This window comes from Pseudonaja textilis, chromosome 2 (assembly GCF_049901715.1).
Source record: "Pseudonaja textilis isolate UNSWEBS1 chromosome 2, rPseTex1.2, whole genome shotgun sequence".
Lineage (NCBI taxonomy): Eukaryota > Metazoa > Chordata > Lepidosauria > Squamata > Elapidae > Pseudonaja > Pseudonaja textilis.
Window position 1 is genome coordinate 2952802 of NC_141991.1, and position 21465 is coordinate 2974266.

Sequence of the window (21465 nt, forward strand, 5' to 3'; positions counted from 1 at the left end):
CACAATTCTTGGCTTTGAGGCCTCTTCTGGTACTTCTCTAGTGACTCTCTTTGAGGTAAATATCACCCTGAAGCACCATCTTGCATCCTGATCTTGCATCAGAAAATTGATAAATGCTTCAAGCCCCGCTCCTTGTGGTACAAATTAAAGGATAGGCAGAGATTTAGTTCTTGTGTGTACCTTTCTCTCTGGATAAAGCTCAGTTTGCCTTTGTCTGAATCATGAAAGCCTCTAGAATTTCCATATTGTGAAGGTGCTTTGAATTCAACTAACTCTTCCTGCTGTTCTTTTATTAAAAACAGGAAGGGGATTGATTCAGCCCTATGAATTATGGACCTCCTACTTCTGATGCTGCTGGTGTCCCAGATAGTCTCTGGGAAGCTGAGAATAAAGTGCTCCCTGAATTTCGAGCACAAGGATGGAAAAAAACAATGGAGCTATTACAGGCCTGGAGACCATCTCATTAGTATGATCACCACTGGAACTAAAATATCACGTACGCCAACGTTGCCTTTCAACATGGCTCCTTCTAGTCAGCCTCAATTGTAAGTCATTCAAACTGATGGATTACGTTTCCTCCCTTCATGGTTCTGAACACTCTCTTTCTTTTCTTATTCCACTTATGCCTTCATTGCAGGACCTGTCTAATTTTTTTTTGAATTTTTTTGATTCCCATTGCATCTCTCCTTTGTCTTATTTTGTAGAAAAAAAAAGTCAAATCCATCCAGATTATATACTATTCTCCACCCAGTCTTGACCTATCACTTGAATTCCAACTGAGTTATTGAATGGGTTGTAGTTGCCACTGCCTAGGCCATTTCCATATTTATAATTGCTTGTTCAGTGGCTGATCCTCTAAGGAATAGAATCTGACTTTATATTAGACTTGCTTTTCTGGGTTACTTATGAAATGACCTCTTGCCATTTCAGCAATAGCAATAGCATTTAGCTTGTATACTTTTCCATAGAGTTTTCACAGTTCCCTCTAAGTAGTTTAGAAGCGTTAATTGCATATTGTCCTCAACAATTTGAGTCCTCCAGTTTACCAACCTCAGAAAGATGCAAGGGTGAATCATGCCAACACAGAACTCTTGGTTGTGGGCAGAGTTTGCTTTGCAACACTGCAGTTTCATCACTGGATCGTAAGGGCTCAATGTTTCTACTTTGAGGATGGAATGGTTCTGAATTCTGGTTACTTTGGCCGATGAGAATTAGTACTGCTGCAAAGAATTATTTATTTGTGATTTTTAATCCTAATGGGAAACCATCCTGTCTCATCCCATCTCCCCTGAACATTGATTGAAATGAAATAGTGCTGGGTAACTGTCATTTGCCTCTGGTATTGGCTTAAGGCTAAAAGCTTATGGAGACAAGGAGAATTAAATTGAAAAAAAAAAAGGATTTTGTTGTTTCCATTGATGATAATAACATGAACATTTTTTACATTAGTTTCCCTTTTGATAAGTTAAGAATACTACGCTACATTTTTAATATTCAAGTGGTCAACAAGAAACCCCAGCTTCTGCAAAATCTCACATTTGGCTACAACATCCATGACAACTATTTGGACATACTTGGTACTTCAGAAGCATTGCTAGACATGCTCTCTACTGGAGAAGCCAATGTTCCCAACTATAGCTGTGGAAGAAAGGACAACATTTTGACTCTTGTTGATGCAGCTCCTGAAGACATCTCCATTCAGATGTCAACATTAGGAGGCATCTACAAAATCCCTCAGGTTTGTATGTATACTTTTCCATAGGTAAATTGAGTGGGGTGATGGATTGTTATGTGATACTTTCACTTCAGAACTGAGGAACTGCTTCTTACCATGACCATTGTAGGTGTCATGGTTAGGGATTGGGATCCACAGTGTTTAGGAGGCAAGGATCAAAGCAGTTATATCCTCTCATGACATCATTGTCATTGCTTTGGATCTCACACTTGAGATGGTGAGAAGAGGCTCTGTGTTTAATCAAAGGCTCTTCAGGACAAAAGGAAGGTGAAGCAGAGATGGCGAGCTCATATTTTGTACATAATCTTAATAAAAATACAGACATGTTCAATGGTAAGCAAATCCCAGATTCATTAGAAGAATCCACCAGATGGATTTTCTTACCCATAGTTGATAAACACATATGTTTTATGAATTTGAAAGAACCACTATGATTAATTAATCACTTTATTTTTTTAAAAAATATAAGCATATTACCCAGTATGTCAACAAATTTTGCCCTAAAATGTTCATGATGAAGTTCATTGTGAAAAGTTTGAAGAAAAATACAGCCCCCCCACCAAAGGAAGGCTTTTTAGTAGCTAAACTTAAAAAAAAAATTCCCCAGTGGTGCTTTCCTCTATTGGTAGGTTCATTTAGCCATATCAATAATTCTTATCATATCCAGGTGGGTTGAAGGTGGCAATAGTACTTTTCCATATATAAAAAATGGAAGAGAAGGACCCTAGCAATTATGGGTCCATTGTCTAATAGATGTTGTGGTTAAAATATATGCTCAGATCCTCTTGAGTAGAGTTGAGAGTGGGTAGATGAACAAAGAATTTTTGCTGAAGAACAAGCAGAATTTTGGCTGTCCAAGAGCCCTCCAAATTTGGTCTTCAGTGGAACTACATTTAGATTGAGGAAAGCTTGCAGTATAGTACCTCAAAATTAGGTCTCAATGTGTAGTACCTCAAAATCCAATGCCCAATTATCGGTGTTACATTAAATCTATGGAAACCAACAGACTCCCCAAATGCCATCTTTTAGAAGAGACAAAATTTCCATTAATGACTTCTTGACTAATATAGTTGAAAAATAATATTAAGAATTGTGGCTTTCCTGTGCAACTGGAGAACAAACTAAAAACTTGCTGCACAAAAGAATCAGATATTGAAGCAGAGAAAGATACAGACGTCTTCAATAACAATGGCACATTAAAATAGATGAGCTGCTATAAATGTATTTCCAAATTGTCAATTTTTTCAAAACAGCCATGCCAAAACATCTTAAGATGGTATTTACTCAAGCTGGAGAGAAGGCTTAAATATGAAAGATTTAATCAAAACTCTTATAGTGAACAGACTTGTATTTACGTAACTCCAGAGATAGATAAAACACATTTATTATTTGAAGATCGATTGTATAAGAAAGAGACCAGCATCTTCAACTGCAGTTTAGATGAACAACCTATTGGGATCCTTATATTAAAACAGCCTATTTCCTGTTTGTTGAAAATTCAAAAAATACATATAATATGGCTTTTTATTTGAACAACACATTTAAATTGAGATTTGCAGATCTAATTGCCATAGGGGTGATACAAAAATATGATTTGCATTCTTTATTCTTATTCTTTTTAGCTTATTTTATAAGAGTCATGGTGGCACAGTGGTTAGAATATAGTACTGCAGGCTAATTCTGCTGACTGCCAACTGCCAGCTGTTTGACAGTTCGGTTCTCACCAGTTTAAGGTTGATTCAGCCTTCCATCCTTCCAACATCAGTGAAATGAGGACCCAGGTTGTTGGAGGTAATATGGTGACTTTGTAAACTGCTTAGTGAGGGCTGTAAAGCTCTGTGAAGCGTTATATAAGTCTAAGCACTAGTGCTATTTTCTTTTATCTATTATTATATACAGTATTGTTTAACGTTTCACTCACAAACCCTTCCAATCCAGATACACCCTCAGGCTAGACTTTATCGGTTCATCTGACATGAATATGGACAAAATGATGGAATGACAATAAACTACTCAGATAGGTTTTTGAAAACAAAATTGGATTTCTGTAAAGCTGATATTTTGGAATGGGATCTGATTCCAAATATAACACAGCATTCTTTGTTGCTTTTTCAGATCAGTTTTGATTTATTTTCAGAGTTGTTGCACGATAAAAGTCAATTGCCCTTTTACCACCGGCTTTTCCCAAAAAAAGGGTTCCTCTACCCAGAAATTGTCCAAGTGCTCCTCCACTTCAGATGGACCTTGGTTGGTCTCTTTGCTTCCGACACGGAGAACGGAGAGAATTTCATGAGGAGTTTTATTCCTTTTTTTGTCAAGAATGGAATTTGTGTTGTTATGTCACAACGATTATCGACAATTCAACTCACAGTACCCCTCAGGGATTCCCTCTCTAAGTGGAGGCAAGTCAACGTCTTTGTTCACTACATAGAATATGGTGTTGTTTTGGAGAGAATTCTTCCTTTCCATTTTATACTTATGCGTTTGCCAGGACCCATTGAAGGGAAAGTCTGGATCACAACACTCATCGGACTATATCCATTGAAAGAGCACAGAGCTCTCAAATATGTGAATAGTATCTGGACTGTTGACTTTGAGAGAAAAGAAAGGCGACCAAACGATGCCTATGAGCCCGGTTTCTTTCTGGATCCACCCTTTAGAGACCAGACATTTCACTGTTCTTTTTCAAAGCACGTCTTTTCTGCCAAAGGCCGGAAAAGATGCACAGAGAAAGCACCACTGGAGACCCAAGCAAAAAGAACCATGATGATGTGGGTCAATAATTTCCATCATTTTCACAGTGTCATTCAGACTCTGGCCCATGTCTTGAATGCTGCATATTCCTCCAGATACAGGAGGAGAAGGAAGGAGAGTGAAGAGAGTTTGGGAGCTCCAAGGCTGCAACCATGGCAGGTATGAACTCCCAACAAGGATCCATTCAACTTAGATCCTTTCGAGGAGGAATCCAGAGAGAAGCAAGGGAACTATATCAATCTACTCGAGTTACAGGAGGCCAACAAGTTTGGCCAATCTAATCAGTTCAGTGATGATTTTCAGGCACTGTGAGAGATATAGTTCGATGTTAAATAGTGCTAATTTTAAAAAGGATGCATGCACTTTAAAATACATTCCTGTAATTATGAGTTTATGATGACGAATTTTACCTTCATAAATTTGAAGGAGCCCATTCAACCACCTAGCTCAATCTCTCCTTTCTTCAGGAATCCCAGTTAAACCTTTTCTGGCTTGTCAGTCATAGCATTAAGACTATCAATGGAAGGGAAACCATATTTCTCTGTTTTACTTTCTCAACTCTAAAGCTACTTCTCTTTTTAGGATGTTCTTCTTCTCCTTCAGCCGTAATCTCCTGGCTGAGTTTATGATCTAATGGTGCCTCACAATCTGCAATAGCAGGAAACAGAATTTAAGCTTTTGTGTATCATCTTTTAATGATTGGAAGACTGTTGTAGTTTCCAGCTAAGAGATTTTATTCCTTGAAAAAGGTGTTCCCAGATTCCTTCTGATTTTCCACTTTAGTAGATCAATACGGCTCTTGCCTTTCCTCAAGGCTAACAGCAGCCTCCTTTGAGCTCATTCTTGCCTTCATAGCCCTTCCCTAAAGCTGATCTAGGTGTTGTGTAATGTCTTCTCCAAGCATGGTGCCTCCAAGGAGACCTGGTACCAAAGGTGGTACTCAGCAGGTTTTGACCAATTCTGGAGAACTGGTAGTGGCAATTTTGAGTAGTTTGGAATACCACCTCTGACTGGCCCCACCCCCATCTATTATCTGCCTCCCAAGTCCCAGCTGATTGGCTGGGTCTTTTTTTGTTGCCCTATATAGGAGAATGGAGCTGGAAAGCAGGTTAGTGGCATGGGGAGGAAATGGAGATTTTACAGTATCCTTCCCCTGCCATGCCCACCAAGCCCTTCCATGCCACACCCATCAAGCCACACCCCACAGAACCACTAGTAAAAATAAGTTGAATCCCACCACTGCCTGGTACTTGGGATCCCCCCAAACTAGAATACTGACTTCTTCTAGATTCTTATGGATGCATTTGCCTTCTTTCCACGTGCATCTTACTGCCAACTCACATCTGGTTTGCAATCAACTACTATTTTGAGATCATTTTCACAAATATTCATATCAAGTTTAGAATCTCTCACACTTCTTGCTCTGCATTTCATTTTTCTTCTTCCATATAGAAGCCTTTGTACTTCTCTCTCTCTCTCTCTCTCTTTCTTTCTCTCTCTCTCTTTCTTAAGTTCCTTTCAATTTTTTCCAGCCTGTTTTGATAAATCATGAAGATGTGTTTTTGAATGTTTTACCTGGTTCTAACTTATACATTTAGACACCCAATTTGATATCAGCTACCAAACGGTAGACATTTAATCCCATTTCATCCAAATCATTAATAACATTATTATGAAATTAAATTTAGGATTGTTATCAAATAAAATAAAATTAAAACACTACTGCTTCAAAAAAGTTTCTACTGGATTTTATTTATGCACTTTTCTCTATCAGGAACTCATAAGTGTTTTTCTAGAAATTTCATCTTTTTGAAGTACACAATTTTAAAGACAGTATTATTCATTTTATTGTTATACCATCCAGCCCTCATTTAACTACCTTCCTAATAATCACATCAGGAATTATTTCATTAATGCTTTGTTGAAATCAAGTTATATAATTAACATTCCCACAATCTATTAAAAATGTGTCATCAGAGAAAAGGGGTGGGGAGCCCCCAACTAAATAATAGGCAGAGAGAGAAATTCTGAAAAGATCCTTCCTAGCTTCTCAGATTGTAAAAAAAGTATTGGGACATCTGCAATTTCAGACATGCACTCTTGTCACACTGTGAGATGAATGGCTAAATTTGATAGACAGACAGAGAGATGCAATAACTAGACACAAGGGCGGTTTTTCCCCAAACGCCTTCACTCTGCTAAACAAATAATTCCCTCAACTCTGTTCAACTATTTACAAAGTCTGCACTACTATTACTGTTAATCTTCTCATCACTCCTTATCACCCACCCCCTCCCACTTGTGGCTATATGACTGTAGTTTTGTCGCTTGTATCCTTATGATTTATATTGATAGTTTCCTAGTATAGTTTGATTGCCTATTGTACCCTATGACTATTATTAAGTGCTGTACCTTATGATTCTTGACTCTCAACGAATGTATCTTTTCTCTTATGTACACTGAGAGTATTTGCACCAAGACAAATTCCTTGTGTGTCCAACCACACTTGGCCAATAAAGAATTCTATTCTATTCTACTCTACTCTACTCTACTCTATTCTACATGGATGGCTAAATAAATAAATAAATATTCTCTTAATGTAGCCATAAAGTAGAATTCACTCATTGGGGCCTGTTCCAATCTGGTCTACATGTGAGGAGGTTAGCCTGGCAACTCTTTTCTTGACAAATCCATGCTTTCTGTTAATCATCCTGTTGTTTCAAAGACTTGATGAATATTCTTTCTGTTTGTGCAATCTATGACATGCTCTAAATATTTCCTTTAACTGACAAATTTTGTCAATTATTTTTAATGCATACATTGTCAATGTATATTTGATAAATTTTGGTAAACCTTTCTTTTCCATTTTTGGGAAGCTGTTCTCCCAACTAAGAATATTTACAAGCTAGATCACTGGAGAAGAAAGGTTCAACTGGGAACAGACAAAAAGGAATAAGTTATCAGGTTTACTGCTTTTAAAATTCCTGGATCTTCCCATTCTAGTTCCATCCCTTTCTGGAGAAGAATGAGTTTCTCAATGTTTCCACATACTCACTGTACTTGGACCAAAATGGAGATTTAAAGGCTGATCTGAAGATCATTAGCTGGGTGTTTTTCCCCAAGAAGGATTTAGTCAAAAAAGTTCTGGTGACCTTTAAAAAACAGAGACTTCGTGTCAACCAAGATCATCTGTCATGGCTAAAATTGCATAACCGGGTAAGAGAAAGAGTGGTGACTTTCCTGTGTTTTCCAATGGGTTCTGATCCATTTCATTGGGCTAAGCCTAGGCACCATGGCTTAGTGTTGAAATAGAGAAGCTGCATGAAAATGGTAAGAGAAGCCCTCAAGTGGTAGGAAAGGTGATTTTCTTGTTCCTTGTTCTCAGATAGCAAAGAAGAAGGCAAATTTGTTGAACGGTGCTTGAATTCAAATTTGGACTGAATTTGATGAAATTGAATCAAGACTGAATAGAGGTTCTATTGGTCACAGTATGAAATAAGCATTGGAATTAGGATTTATCCTATCCTGGTTGGGTCGGTATCCCATGAAAAGGCAGGGCAAGGTATTTTTAAGCAACACAGACCTAGCCAGAGTTATCTATTTCAATCTTTCACCCAACTGAGATAGACCTTCTGCTCCTATGATGGAGGTCCCAGACTTTCAGATAGCATAGAGCAGAGGGCCCCAAACTTGGCAACTTTAATCCTTGTGGTCTTTGTTTCTGGTTTGAGTCTCTTTCGCGACAGACCAAAATCTGCGATTGTGCATGGTTTTGATCTGTGCTCGCCGCCAGAGTGCCCCAAGCCAGCTGGTTTCGGGGCTAAGCCACCCCATAGACATGGTGAAGAAGGGGGAGACTGCCAGCAGGGTTGAGGAGAGCTGCATCTCTCTTCCCCAGTTGGCCATTACTCCCTTTCCCGAAGGCGGTTGCAGCAATGGTCAGAAATGGCCACCTCAAAGAAGAACTGAACTGGAAAAGAATGTGCAGGAGGAAGATAAGAAGAGAAAGTTTTGGTCGACTGAAAAAGCAACTATGTAAGGTACCCTGGAATTTAAATTAAATAACATTGTTCCCAAAGAAGATTTTGAAGCTGCAAAGGAGAGAGAGAAGGGAAAGGATTAGGTTTTTTTTTTCTTCCCTTCCTTATACTTACAGCCAAGAGACTTAAGCAAGAAATTGAAAAAAAAAAATCCACTTTGACATTAATAGGCATCTAAGCTGAAAATAAAAGTCAAAGGGATAATAAAGATTTCTGGATATTTAAAAGTTTTTAAAATCAGGAAAGGAGAAAATAAAAGAATAAAAGGGCAGGATCTGGAAAAATGGAGGAGACTGCCTGGAACCAAGGAATGGAACTGTAACTAAAAGGAACTTACAGTGAAATTTTAACAAGATTCCTCAAAGATACATTTTAACTGAAACTTGGCAACAAAATAATAGAACCCAAGGAAGAGAAAGTGGAAAAAAGAAGCAAGAAGAAACAGCCTTGGATTGTTTGGATTATTTGGTGGTTTTTGGTTTTTGCATCTAGATGACTAAAATTAACCGGGTGGTTGTTTAAAAGTCTTTAAAATGGTATCACTCTTAGAAGAACTGAAAATGGAACTTAAAAAATGGAAAGAAGATGCACAAGAAGGGAGAGGTTCTTTTGGCTTCGTATTTCAATTCTTAGAAACGGAGATCTGGAACTATGAGAAACAACAAGAAATGCTTGCAGAACAAGAAAATTGGGACAAAGAAGAAGCCATTTTTAATGATCAAATAATTTTAAGTGGAGAGAAAAAAGGAAAGGGGGGAAAGAGAGTGAAAGGTTTAAGACCAGGAAAATACAACCAAAAAGAAGAAGAACAATTTGAAAGATAAGTATAATATTAGAAAGCAACAGAAGAGGGGATTACAGATGAGAGAGTTAGAAGTAGAGAGACGAGGGGGTAAAAGGGGGAGGGAGAAGAAGAGGGGGAAGAAGGTAAGGAAAAAACAGTTGTAAAAGACAGAAACAAGAAATAGAGAAACAGGGAAAAGATATAAGAATTGTAACCATAAGGTTGTTTAGAGATAATGGGTGAAAATTTAATTGTAAAAGGGATTCTGCAAAGGTACATAAGATAGCATTGTTATATTACAAACAGAAATAAATTTAGAAAATATGACTAAAATGATGGATAAAATATTTACTGTAATGTAGTGGAATGTTTGTCAATAAATAAATGAATTAAAGTGAATGAGAGAATTAAATGGGAACATTTTAATTATTATTAATGATTTATAAAAATGTAAGTGAGAAATATGGAAAAAAAAGAATTAACTATGGAAAGTTTATAAGTGTTCCCAAGGAAATACGATATTTAATTGAAAAGAAATGTTAAAGCTGTTAAGATTTCAATGAATATTAATGATAGAATTTAATTGGAATGGAATGTGTGTTTTATTTACACACACACACACATAGATAGATAGATAGATAGATAGATAGATAGATAGATAGATAGATAGATCTTTGGTTGTTCGGGTTTTCTCCCGCGTAAAATTCGAAGTATCTAGGCAACGTTTCGATGAAGTCTCATTTATCATCTTCAGGCTTCTGTCTCCGGCTCTGTGCTTCTCAGAGTAATGTGAGATTGCAGCTGCTTCCTCCTTTTAACTGCCAGTGGGGTGGGACTTGATTCGGTGGGGGCTTGGCTGTGTTCTGATTGGGTGGGGTGTGTTCTCATTGGTAGGGGTTTGGCTGTGTTCTGATTGGTTGGGGGTTAGCCGTGTTCTGATTGGTTGGAGGCGTGTTCTGTTCAGGTGGGGGCTTGGTTGTGCTCAGGTTAGTCTTAGTTGCTGGGGGATTTGAGCTGGTGAGTTGTGATCTTGCTGTTTGGCTTCTAGTTCGTGGTCCTGCTGCATCTTCATAGTGGGTGTCGGTTTGCTTCATGTATGGCTCAGAGGGGTTTGAAGTGGGTAGTGATGCAGCTGCAGTGCAGCTTCTGGTCCATGGTCGTGTCTCATCTTCTGAGTGGGTGGGAGTCTGTTTTCTACATGGAAGTGTGGTGGTGGCATCTTGTGTGGCTCTCATGGGTGTGGGTCTGGTGTCCTTCTTCATGTTAGGTACTCGTCTGTTCATGAGGGTGGGTTTCCAAATGGCTGGAAGGCGGGAGGTGTCATCTCGTTTGTTCATGCTGTGTGGGCGTTTTTCTATCTCTATGGCTTCTCTGATTATTCTGCTGTTGAAGTGTTCGGTTTTGGCGATAGTTCTGGTATTTTTAAAATCAATTTCATGTCCTGTGGCTTTGAGGTGTTGGACCAGGGAAGAGGTCGTTTCTTCTTTTTTGATTGAGTTTGATTGTGAGACTTCATCGAAACGTTGCCTAGATACTTCGAATTTTACGCGGGAGAAAACCCGAACAACCAAAGATCCACATACAAATACCCGCGAGAACTCAGAAAACACACACACACACACACACACACACACATATACATATACATATACATATATACATATATACATACATACATACATATATACATATACACATACACATACACACACACACACACACAAACACACACACACACACACACACACACACACATATATATATATATATATTTGTTTTCTGAGGTTCTCACATGGGTATTTATATGTGGATCTTTGGTTGTTCGGGTTTTCTCCGCGTAAGATTCAAGTATCTAGGCAAGCGTTTCGATGAAGTCTCATTCATCATCTTCAGGCTTCTGTCTCCGGCTCTGTGCTTTTCAGAGTAATGTGAGATTGCAGCTGCTTCCTCCTTTTAACTGCCAGTGGGGGTGGGACTTGATTGGGTGGGGGCTTGGCTGTGTTCTGATTGGGTGGGGGTGTGTTCTCATTAGTAGGGGTTTTGGCTGTGTTCTGATTGGTTGGGGGGTTAGCCGTGTTCTGATTGGTTGGAGGCGTGTTCTGTTCAGGTGGGGGCTTGGTTGTGCTCAGGTTAGTCTTAGTTGCTGGGGGATTTGAGCTGGAGAGTTGTGATCTTGCTGTTTGGCTTCTAGTTCGTGGTCCTGCTGCATCTTCATAGTGGGTGTCGGTTTGCTTCATGTATGGCTCAGAGGGGTTTGAAGTGGGTAGTGATGCAGCTGCAGTGCAGCTTCTGGTCCATGGTCGTTTCTCATTTTCTGAATGGGTGGGAGTCTGTTTTCTACATGGAAGTGTGGTGGTGGCATCTTGTGTGGCTCTCATGGGTGTGGGTCCGGTGTCCTTCTTCATGTTAGGTACTCGTCTGTTCATGAGGGCGGGTTTCCAAATGGCTGGAAGGCGGGAGGTGTCATCTCGTTTGTTCATGCTGTGTGGGCGTTTTTCTATCTCTATGGCTTCTCTGATTATTCTGCTGTTGAAGTGTTCGGTTTTGGCGATAGTTCTGGTATTTTTAAAATCAATTTCATGTCCTGTGGCTTTGAGGTGTTGGACCAGGGAAGAGGTCGTTTCTTCTTTTTGATTGAGTTCTTATGTTCTTCAATGCGTGCACTTATTCTTCTGTTAGTTTGTCCAATGTATGTGGTAGGGCAGGCAGTGCAGGGGATTTCGTATACTCCTTGGTTTTCTAATTCGATTTTTTCTTTGGGGTTTTTTAGGATGGTGGATATTTTTCTGTTTGTGCAGAATGCTGTTTTGATGTTGTGTTTTTGGAGGATCTTGCTAATTTTGTCTGTAGTGCCTTTTATATATGGGAGGAGGGCTTTGCCGTTTTCTTGTTCTTTGTCTTGGATTTTGGTTGGGGTTTCTTTTTGGATTAGGTGGGTAATCTTCTTTCTTTGGAATCCATTGGCTGTAAGTACGTTGGTGAGAGTGTGTAGTTCGGTTTTGTGGTGTTGTTCATCGGCTAAGCATTTTGTTCTGGAGATGAGTGTCTTGGCTACGGAATTGATCTGTGCTGGGTGGTGGTGTGAGAGTGCATGTAGATAGCGGTTAGTATGTGTTTTCTTCTGGTAGATGGTGTGTCCTAGGAGCCATTGGATCTTTTGTATACCAAGACATCTAGGAAGGGAAGTTGATTGTTGGCTTCTGTTTCCATGGTGAATTGTATTTTGGGGTGTAGGCTGTTGAGGTATGTGAGGAAGTTGTTCAGTTTTTCTTTCCCGTGTGGCCAGATTATGAAGGTGTCATCTACGTATCTGAGCCAGAGTTTGGGTTTGTGGTCGTATTTTCTAGAGCTTGTGTTTCAAAGTGTTCCATGTAGAGGTTTGCGATAACAGGTGAGAGGGGTGATCCCATGGGTGCTCCTTCTATTTGTTTGTATTTTTGTCCATTGTAGGTGAAGTACGTATTGGATAGGCAGTGGTTGGTTAGATCTAGGATGTGCTTGGGGGTTGTATTTGTTTTGGATGGCTGTCAAGGCTTCTTTTATTGGCACTTGGGTGAAGAGGATATGACATCGAAGCTTACTAGTAGGTCGCTAGGTTGTAAGTTTTGTTTCTTTATGATCTCGATGAACTGGAATGAGTTTCTTACGTGTGAGTTGATGGATTCTGCATAGGGTTGTAGTTGTTTGGCAAGAAATTTGGCCAGGTTTTGTAGAGGTGAGCCTATGGAGCTGACTATTGGTCTGAGTGGGGTTCCTTCTTTGTGTATTTTGGGGAGACCATAAAGCTTGGGGTATCTGGATGATTTTTCTCTGGGTATGATTCCTTGCTGGATTTCTTCACTGATGGGGGAGGCTTTTATTTTGGATTTGGTAGTTTTTTCTAGGTAGGTGGTGGGGTCTGTCTTTAGGGGTTTGTATGTGGGGTCTTGGAGTAGGTTGGTTAACTTGGTTTGGTAGTCAGATGTGTTCATTACCACTGTCGCGTTGCCCTTGTCTGCTGGTAGGATTATTATGCTGGTGTCTTCTTTCAGGTTAAGTAGTGCAGTTTGTTCTTCTTTGGATAAGTTGCTTTTGGGTGGTTTGCTAGTGCAGAGGATGTTGGTGATTTCGAGTCTGATTTTGTTAGCATCATCAGGGTTGGTTTTGGTCAGGCTGGTTTCAACTCCGCATATGATGGTTTCTGTGGGGATGTGTTTGGGAGCGACAGCAAAGTTGAATCCTTTTGAAAGGATCTTGGTTTCAGCTTCAGTGAGGATCTTGTCTGAGATGTTGTGCACTGTTTGTTTCATGTGTGGCTGTGGGGGGGGGAGGAGTTGGTTTCTGGCGTTGTTGTAGTTTCCTGAGTTTGTTGGTGTGTGTGTCTGTCTTGAGGATGGTCTGTGTTTCGGCTCTCCAGACAGCGAGTTGTTTGGATTTGTCCCAAAGTAGAGGGTGAATCTTGTTGCTGAGTCTGAGGTGGAGTGTGAGGAGATCTTTGTTGATTTGGTCTAGGAGAAACCTTTTTGTGTGAAGTTCATTTCTAATTAGGGCCAGTTCTGTTCTTTTAAGGATGCGTTTGGTGGCTGCTGTGTTGGTGTGGAATTTCAATTGGAAGCTTGTGGGAATTAAATTTTGATCTCAAACCCCTAAAGACAGACCCCACCACCTACCTAGAAAAAACTACCAAATCCAAAATAAAAGCCTCCCCCATCAGTGAAGAAATCCAGCAAGGAATCATACCCAGAGAAAAATCATCCAGATGCCCCAAGCTTTATGGTCTCCCCAAAATACACAAAGAAGGAACCCCACTCAGACCAATAGTCAGCTCCATAGGCTCACCTCTACAAAACCTGGCCAAATTTCTTGCCAAACAACTACAACCCTATGCAGAATCCATCAACTCACACGTAAGAAACTCATTCCAGTTCATCGAGATCATAAAGAAACAAAACTTACAACCTAGCGACCTACTAGTAAGCTTCAATGTCATATCCCTCTTCACCCAAGTGCCAATAAAAGAAGCCTTGACAGCCATCCAAAACAAATACAACCCCCAAGCACATCCTAGATCTAACCAACCACTGCCTATCCAATACGTACTTCACCTACAATGGACAAAAATACAAACAAATAGAAGGAGCATCCATGGGATCACCCTCTCACCTGTTATCGCAAACCTCTACATGGAACACTTTGAAACACAAGCTCTAGAAAATACGACCACAAACCCAAACTCTGGCTCAGATACGTAGATGACACCTTCATAATCTGGCCACACGGGAAAGAAAAACTGAACAACTTCCTCACATACCTCAACAGCCTACACCCCAAAATACAATTCACCATGGAAACAGAAGCCAACAATCAACTTCCCTTCCTAGATGTCTTGGTATAAAAAGATCCAATGGCTCCCTAGGGCACACCATCTACCAGAAGAAAACACATACTAACCGCTATCTACATGCACTCTCACACCACCACCCAGCACAGATCAATTCCGTAGCCAAGACACTCATCTCCAGAACAAAATGCTTAGCCGATGAACAACACCAAAAACCGAACTACACACTCTCACCAACGTACTTACAGCCAATGGATTCCAAAGAAAGAAGATTACCCACCTAATCCAAAAAGAAACCCCAACCAAAATCCAAGACAGAGAACAAGAAAACGGCAAAGCCCTCCTCCCATATATAAAAGGCACTACAGACAAAATTAGCAAGATCCTCCAAAAACACAACATCAAAACAGCATTCTGCACAAACAGAAAAATATCCACCATCCTAAAAACCCCAAAGAAAAATCGAATTAGAAAACCAAGGAGTATACGAAATCCCTGCACTGCCTGCCCTACCACATACATTGGACAAACTAACAGAAGAATAAGTGCACGCATTGAAGAACATAAGAACTCAATCAAAAAGAAGAAACGACCTCTTCCCTGGTCCAACACCTCAAAGCCACAGGACATGAAATTGATTTTAAAAATACCAGAACTATCGCCAAAACCGAACACTTCAACAGCAGAATAATCAGAGAAGCCATAGAGATAGAAAAACGCCCACACAGCATGAACAAACGAGATGACACCTCCCGCCTTCCAGCCATTTGGAAACCCGCCCTCATGAACAGACGAGTACCTAACATGAAGAAGGACACCGGACCCACACCCATGAGAGCCACACAAGATGCCACCACCACACTTCCATGTTTTCAGAAAATGAGAAACGACCATGGAAGAATGTAGCTGCATCACTACCCACCAAGCAGAATTCAATTGATCACAACTCTCCAGCTCAAATCCCCCAGCAACTAAGACTAACCTGAGCACAACCAAGCCCCCACCTGAACAGAACACGCCCAACCAATCAGAACACGGCTAACCCCCAACCAATCAGAACACAGCCAAACCCCTACTAATGAGAACACACCCCACCCAATCAGAACACAGCCAAGCCCCCACCCAATCAAGTCCCACCCCACTGGCAGTTATCAGATATTATAAATATCAGAAAACATATATATATATATATATATATATATATATATATATATATATATATATATATATATATATATAATCTTTTTCTTTTTAAGATATGCTATCTATTATATTAATAATTTTAAAAGGTATACATTGAAGCTTAAATAAGAGTTTGAATGGATAAGATTAAAAGATATAAAGACTTGTGGACTTCAACATAGCTGGCTGGAGAATTCCGGGAGTTGAAGTCCACAAGTCTTAAAGGTGTCAAGTTTGGAGACCTCTGGCATAGAAACATAATGATTTGTCTGATGTGAGATAATTCTCCAACCCAGAAAACTGAAGCACTGAAACATGACTTTGACTCAGAGAAAAATCCTTCCCAATACCTGAGGTAATGTGATCGGCAATGTGAAAGGAAATGCTTAGATTTGGGCTTTGACATGTAAGGGGACACCTCATCTGAAAACCCCCTGAATGCAATTCTTCATCTTGATTGAAGGCTGCCTCAAATCTGTCTGGGAAAAAGGAGACTCAAAATTTAGGTAATAACAAATATGGGTTAGTTCTTCAGTTGTTGTTACCTTATTGTAATTCTTCAATAAGAAGGACCTTGGCTAGGATAGCTAACTGGGGTTTATCCCTTTTGTGCACAGGGTTTGTACTCATGTCCCACGTGCTCCAGGAAAAGATTCCTGACTTACACTTTTTCAGGGACACGTTCACATGACCTCATAACACTATAGTTCTAGAAACTGAGCAGTTTTGCTCGTATTTCAAGTGTATTGCTCGTATTTCAGAGATGGTTGGTGCTAACATATTTTCTTTGGTGTTCCTTGTTTTTCTGCTTAGTCTCTTCCTCAGTCCAAATGTGTGGAAAATTGTTTTCCTGGATTTGTGAAGCAAAAGCGGGAAGGAGAGCCAGTTTGCTGCTATGACTGTGTTCCATGTCCAGAGGGGACCATCTCCACTCAGGAAGGTGGGTGACCCAAAAGAAGGGAAAGGCCTCACAGAAGTGGATTTTCATGGAAGTGAAAACTTATTCTGCTGTGTCCCCTGCTTTGTGGAACATCCTCCCTTAGGTGAAAATGGCCCCTACCCTGTTAGCCTTTCATAAGGCCTTAAAAACTGAATATGTTCAGATGCCTGGGGTGTTGAATGTGTTAAGGGGCCAATTTCCTGGCAATATTGCCAATTGTCCAAGCATTTTGCTCTTATATACATTTAATCTGGGTGTTTTAAAACATTTGCAGGTTTTTAATTGTAATATTTTTTGAATATTGTATGAAATAGGCAGTAATAGAACATAAATAAATGAGCAAACAACAAACAAAGAAATAAATTGCAAGTTAAAAGACAGTTTGAATTGCAATTGTTTTCTTATTTATCACTAGTACTGATGATGTTACCAGGTTTGGGTAATGAAAAGTCTGCAAGAAAACAACCAAGCTCAGAGGTAGCACCAAGGATCCTTTTTTATTTTCATAGTGCACAATTTTATTTATTGATTTGATTTGTCAATTGCTTACTAGATAAATAGGAATAAGTATAAACGTGAGTAAGTACAAATAGCAGGTATGAATAAATGAGGACAATAGGACAGGGACAGTAGGCACGATGGTGCACTTATGCACGCCCCTTACAGACCTCCTAGGAATGAGGCAATAGTGAATAGTCTAAGGTTAAAGGAGTGGGGGTTAGAGGATGTAACAACAGAGTCAGGTAGTGCATTCCAGGTTTTGACCACTCTGTTGCTGAAGTCCTACTTTCTGCAATCAAGTTTGGAGCAGTTTATATTGAGTTTGTATCTGTTGTGTACTCTTGTAATGTTGCAGTTGAAGCTGAAGTAGTCATTGACTGGTAGGACATTGTAGCAGATAATTTTGTGTACTACGCTTAAGTCCAACTGTAGGCGGTGTAGTTCTAGGTTGTCTGAGCCCAAAATTTCAAGCCTGGTGATGTAAGGTATTCTGTTGTGAGCAGAGGAGTGTAGTACTCTTCTCATGAAATACTTTTGGACTCATTCAATTGTATTAATGTCCGATATACAGTACAAATTCCAGACAGGTGAACTGTATTCAAGTATTGGTCTAGCAAAGGTTTTGTATGCCCTAATTAGCAATTCAATATTACCGGAGGAGAAGCTTCATAAGATTAGATTTACAACTTGTAATGCCTTTTTTGGCAATGCTATTACAATGAGCTCTGGTGCTTAGGTCATTTATGAGTACTCCAAGGTCCCTGACAGAGTGACGGTTGTCAGCGAAGTCATATCTGCCTAGCTTCTATTTAGTGTACTGATTATTTTTTATCAATGTGTAGGACAGAGCATTTGTTGGATGAGATTTGGAGTTGCCAATTGTTTGACCTTTGGGACACATAATCAAGGTCGCTTTGAAGGACAATAGCATTGTCGATGGTGTTGAATAGTTTTATGTCATCTGCGATGAGGATGCAGTTGCTTATAAGGTGATTGCAAAGGTCATTTATGTAGAGTATAAAGAGTGTGGCACCTAAAATACTATCTTGGAGAACACCACTGTACTTGAGCAGGGTTTGATATGGCGCTCCCTATTTTTACTATTTGTTGCCTGTTTGACAGGAACACAGGAATCCATTTATGAGGGGAACCGGAAATGATGTAAGAGTTTAGTTTTAACAGTAGTTTGCCATGTACCACTGAATCAAAGGCTTTTCATCTATGTAATCTATGTAAATTGCAGCTATTACTTTACTTTGGTCAAGTAGAGTAGTCCATATGTTTTTACAGTGCAGGAGTTGTAGATTGCAGGACATTTTTTCCTGAAAACAAATTGTTTTTGGGAGAGTAGATTGTTTCACTCTAAGTGGAGGGTAATGGATTAGTTAATGATTTATTCCATGATTTTGCATGTGATGCAACACAGTAAGGTTGGTCTGTAGTTTTCAACCCTCAGGTTGGGGTCACCTTTTTTGAAGATAGGGATGACCATTGCTAAGGACCATAGGTTCAGTAAGGAGCTGGTTCTGAATAATATCTCATATATTATGCTTAGGGGTTCTGCTATGGCAGTGGAGAAGTATGCACATAATCCATTGGGGCCAATAGAAGTATGCACATTATCCATTGGGGCCAATAGATAGGGATGGTTTTAGGTGACATAGTGCCTTTTCTACATTATCTTTTGTAAAGTCAAAATGCAGTAGATCATTACAGTTAGTTGTGGTATGACTAGGAAATGTGGGATATGAGCCATTGCTGTTTGCAAAGATTGCTGTTTATTTTCTTTATTTGTTCTGGTCTCTGGTCTATGACTATAATAAAAAGATTCTGAATTTATTATCTAAATGGAGGAATAGTAAAAAGACTTTGAAGGAGGGGCTGGATAGAGATGCGAAGGTGTGGGAAGATGGGGCAAGCTTTACTACAGCCAGATGAAATATCTCACCTGCTTTTTAATTTGAATCTGTCCTCCCACATTTATTTTTCTAGAAACATCGGGGTTCTTTGAAACTTGAATGATCATAGGTTCACTTTCTGGAATGATTATTGCAATGTGTTCTATGTGAGAGTCTATTTGAAGATCACTGAAAAAGTATTGCTAGTTCATTATGAGGGGTATATACTTGTGGATACACCTCATTCAGTGGTGGGATTCAAAAATTTTTACTACTGGTTCTGTGAGCATGGCTTGGTGGGCGTGGCAGGGGAAGGATATAATCTCCAGTCAGAGGTGGTATTTGCTGGTTCTCCGAACTACTCAAAATGTCCACTATTTGTTCTCCAGAACTGGTCAGAATCTGCTGAATACCACCTCCGACCTCATTATACACATATTGCCACTGCTGCCAATAGCCAAATCTGATTGATTTGCAGGACTAGATTTCTCTGCCAGCCAATTAGATTTCAAAAGACAAACTTCACTCTAAATCCTGTATATTAAGAAATGCCATCTGGCAGGATCTAGGAAATATGCCTCAAAAGATTAACTGATTCATTATTTTCCTCTAATGTAGATTCCTATGAAAGCTCTGCATATTACAGAGGAAATCACTCAGGTCCTAGGACTTCCTCCATTTTGATAGAATTTAGTATTCTAGATAGATGAAAGATGATAGATAGATAGATAGATAGATAGATAGATAGATAGATAGATAGATAGAGGTAGATAGGTGTGTGTGTGTGACAAAGACAGAGATTCATTTTGTTGTTGTTTAGTTTTTAACAAATGCTTCTTTGAAACTGCTCCTATTAACAGCTGTAGTCCCAAAGGGCTGCAAAGGGCAGAATGTTAAAATATGTTGTATTTTGGTTTTATCAGATACAGAAAAATGCACCACATGTCCAGATGATAAACACCCAAACAAGGACCGAATTCAATGTATTCCCAAAGTTATAAACCTCCTATCTTATGAAGAACATCTAGGCTTCATCTTCATCTCATTTGCATTACTCTTGTTCCTCATCACAGGCCTTGTTTTACTCATATTCATTAAATACCTAGAAACTCCCATTGTCAAAGCCAACAACCGGGACCTCTCCTACATTCTCCTGGTCTCTTTGCTGCTTTGCTTCTTGTCTCCTTTTCTCTTCATTGGTCAACCAAGGAAAGTCACCTGCCTTCTCCGACAAGTAGTTTTCAGCATCATCTTCTCAGTTGCCATTTCTTGTCTCTTGGCCAAAACAATCATGGTGGTGCTGGCTTTTCTGGCCACAAAACCAGGCAACCAAGTGAGGAGGTGGCTAGGGAAGAGCTTGGCCAATTCCATCATCCTTTCTGGTTCTGCTGTTCAAATTATCATCTGCTCCATCTGGCTGGGAGTTTCTCCCCCATTCCCTGACTCTGACTTCCATTCCCAGCCTGGAATGATTATCTTGCAATGCAACGAAGGCTCTGTTGTTATGTTCTACATTACCCTCAGCTACCTGGGCTTCCTGGCTACCATCTGCTTCACAGTAGCTTTCCTGGCCAGGAAACTCCCCGGGGCCTTCAATGAAGCCAAGCTGATCACCTTCAGCATGCTGGTCTTCTGCAGTGTCTGGGTGACTTTTGTGCCCACCTACCTGAGCACCAAAGGGAAATACATGGTGGCTGTGCAGGTCTTCTCCATCTTGGCCTCCAGTGCTGGGCTGCTGGGTTGCATCTTCATCCCCAAGTGCTACATCATCATTCTGAGGCCAGACCTGAATACAAAGGAGCAGCTTACAACCAGAAGAAATATATAAATGCGAGACAGTTATCTACATCATCATTAACAATAACAACAAAATACTAAAACAATGCAATCTCGTTTCCCCAACCTTTCTGAGTCTTAAGTTAATCGTGATCCAAAATCAGATGCAAAAGACAGTTACTCACCATTATTTAATTTTAAAGAATGTTGAAAAGGTGGGATTTAGATAGCTTCTTCTAAGGTTAAGAATTACAATACACACACACATACACACACATATATATACACACAATATATATGTATGTATGTATGTATGTATGTATGTATGTATGTATGTCCTGAAAGGAGTAAGTCCACTGGTCCTATTCAAGGTAGGGCTCTAAAGTTAAATTTAATTGCAATTTGAAATCAACTGGGAGTCTGTGTAGCTTATAGAAAAGAGATATAATATGATTAAACATAGGTGCTCTCAACACAGTGTTTGAAATTGCATTCTGGCCCATTTGTAAATTTTTGGTGGTTTTTGTTTTTATCA

General features: G+C 39.7%; 2 protein-coding genes across 3 annotated transcripts in view; both read left to right on the forward strand.

Annotated features, from left to right (window-relative positions):
- LOC113451647 (uncharacterized) overlaps nucleotides 1–21465 on the forward strand; it is a 211170-nt gene that overhangs the window by 40685 nt on the left and 149020 nt on the right. The gene's annotated exons all lie outside the window — the stretch shown is intronic.
- On the forward strand, nucleotides 138–21179 carry LOC113451651 (vomeronasal type-2 receptor 26-like). 2 transcript variants are annotated; one of them, XM_087927828.1, is made up of 6 exons: nucleotides 138–545; nucleotides 1450–1738; nucleotides 3851–4648; nucleotides 7493–7705; nucleotides 16629–16755; nucleotides 20078–21179. In XM_087927828.1, exons 1-6 carry the CDS (start codon nucleotides 331–333, stop codon nucleotides 20980–20982), a joined length of 2547 nt encoding a protein of 848 aa, XP_087783954.1. In that variant the 5' UTR covers nucleotides 138–330; the 3' UTR covers nucleotides 20983–21179. The 2 variants fall into 2 exon arrangements, with proteins under 2 accessions (XP_087783954.1, XP_087783955.1); XM_087927829.1 differs by lacking the exon at nucleotides 7493–7705.

Bases quoted from the DNA above. Each gene is read 5' to 3' on its own strand.
- LOC113451651 (XM_087927828.1), top strand. From the start codon at position 331: ATGGACCTCCTACTTCTGATGCTGCTGGTGTCCCAGATAGTCTCTGGG. The intron at 546-1,449 runs GTAAGTCATTCA...TTTTTACATTAG, and splicing joins CCTTCTAGTCAGCCTCAATT to TTTCCCTTTTGATAAGTTAA. The intron at 4,649-7,492 runs GTATGAACTCCC...TTCCCATTCTAG, and splicing joins CAAGGCTGCAACCATGGCAG to TTCCATCCCTTTCTGGAGAA.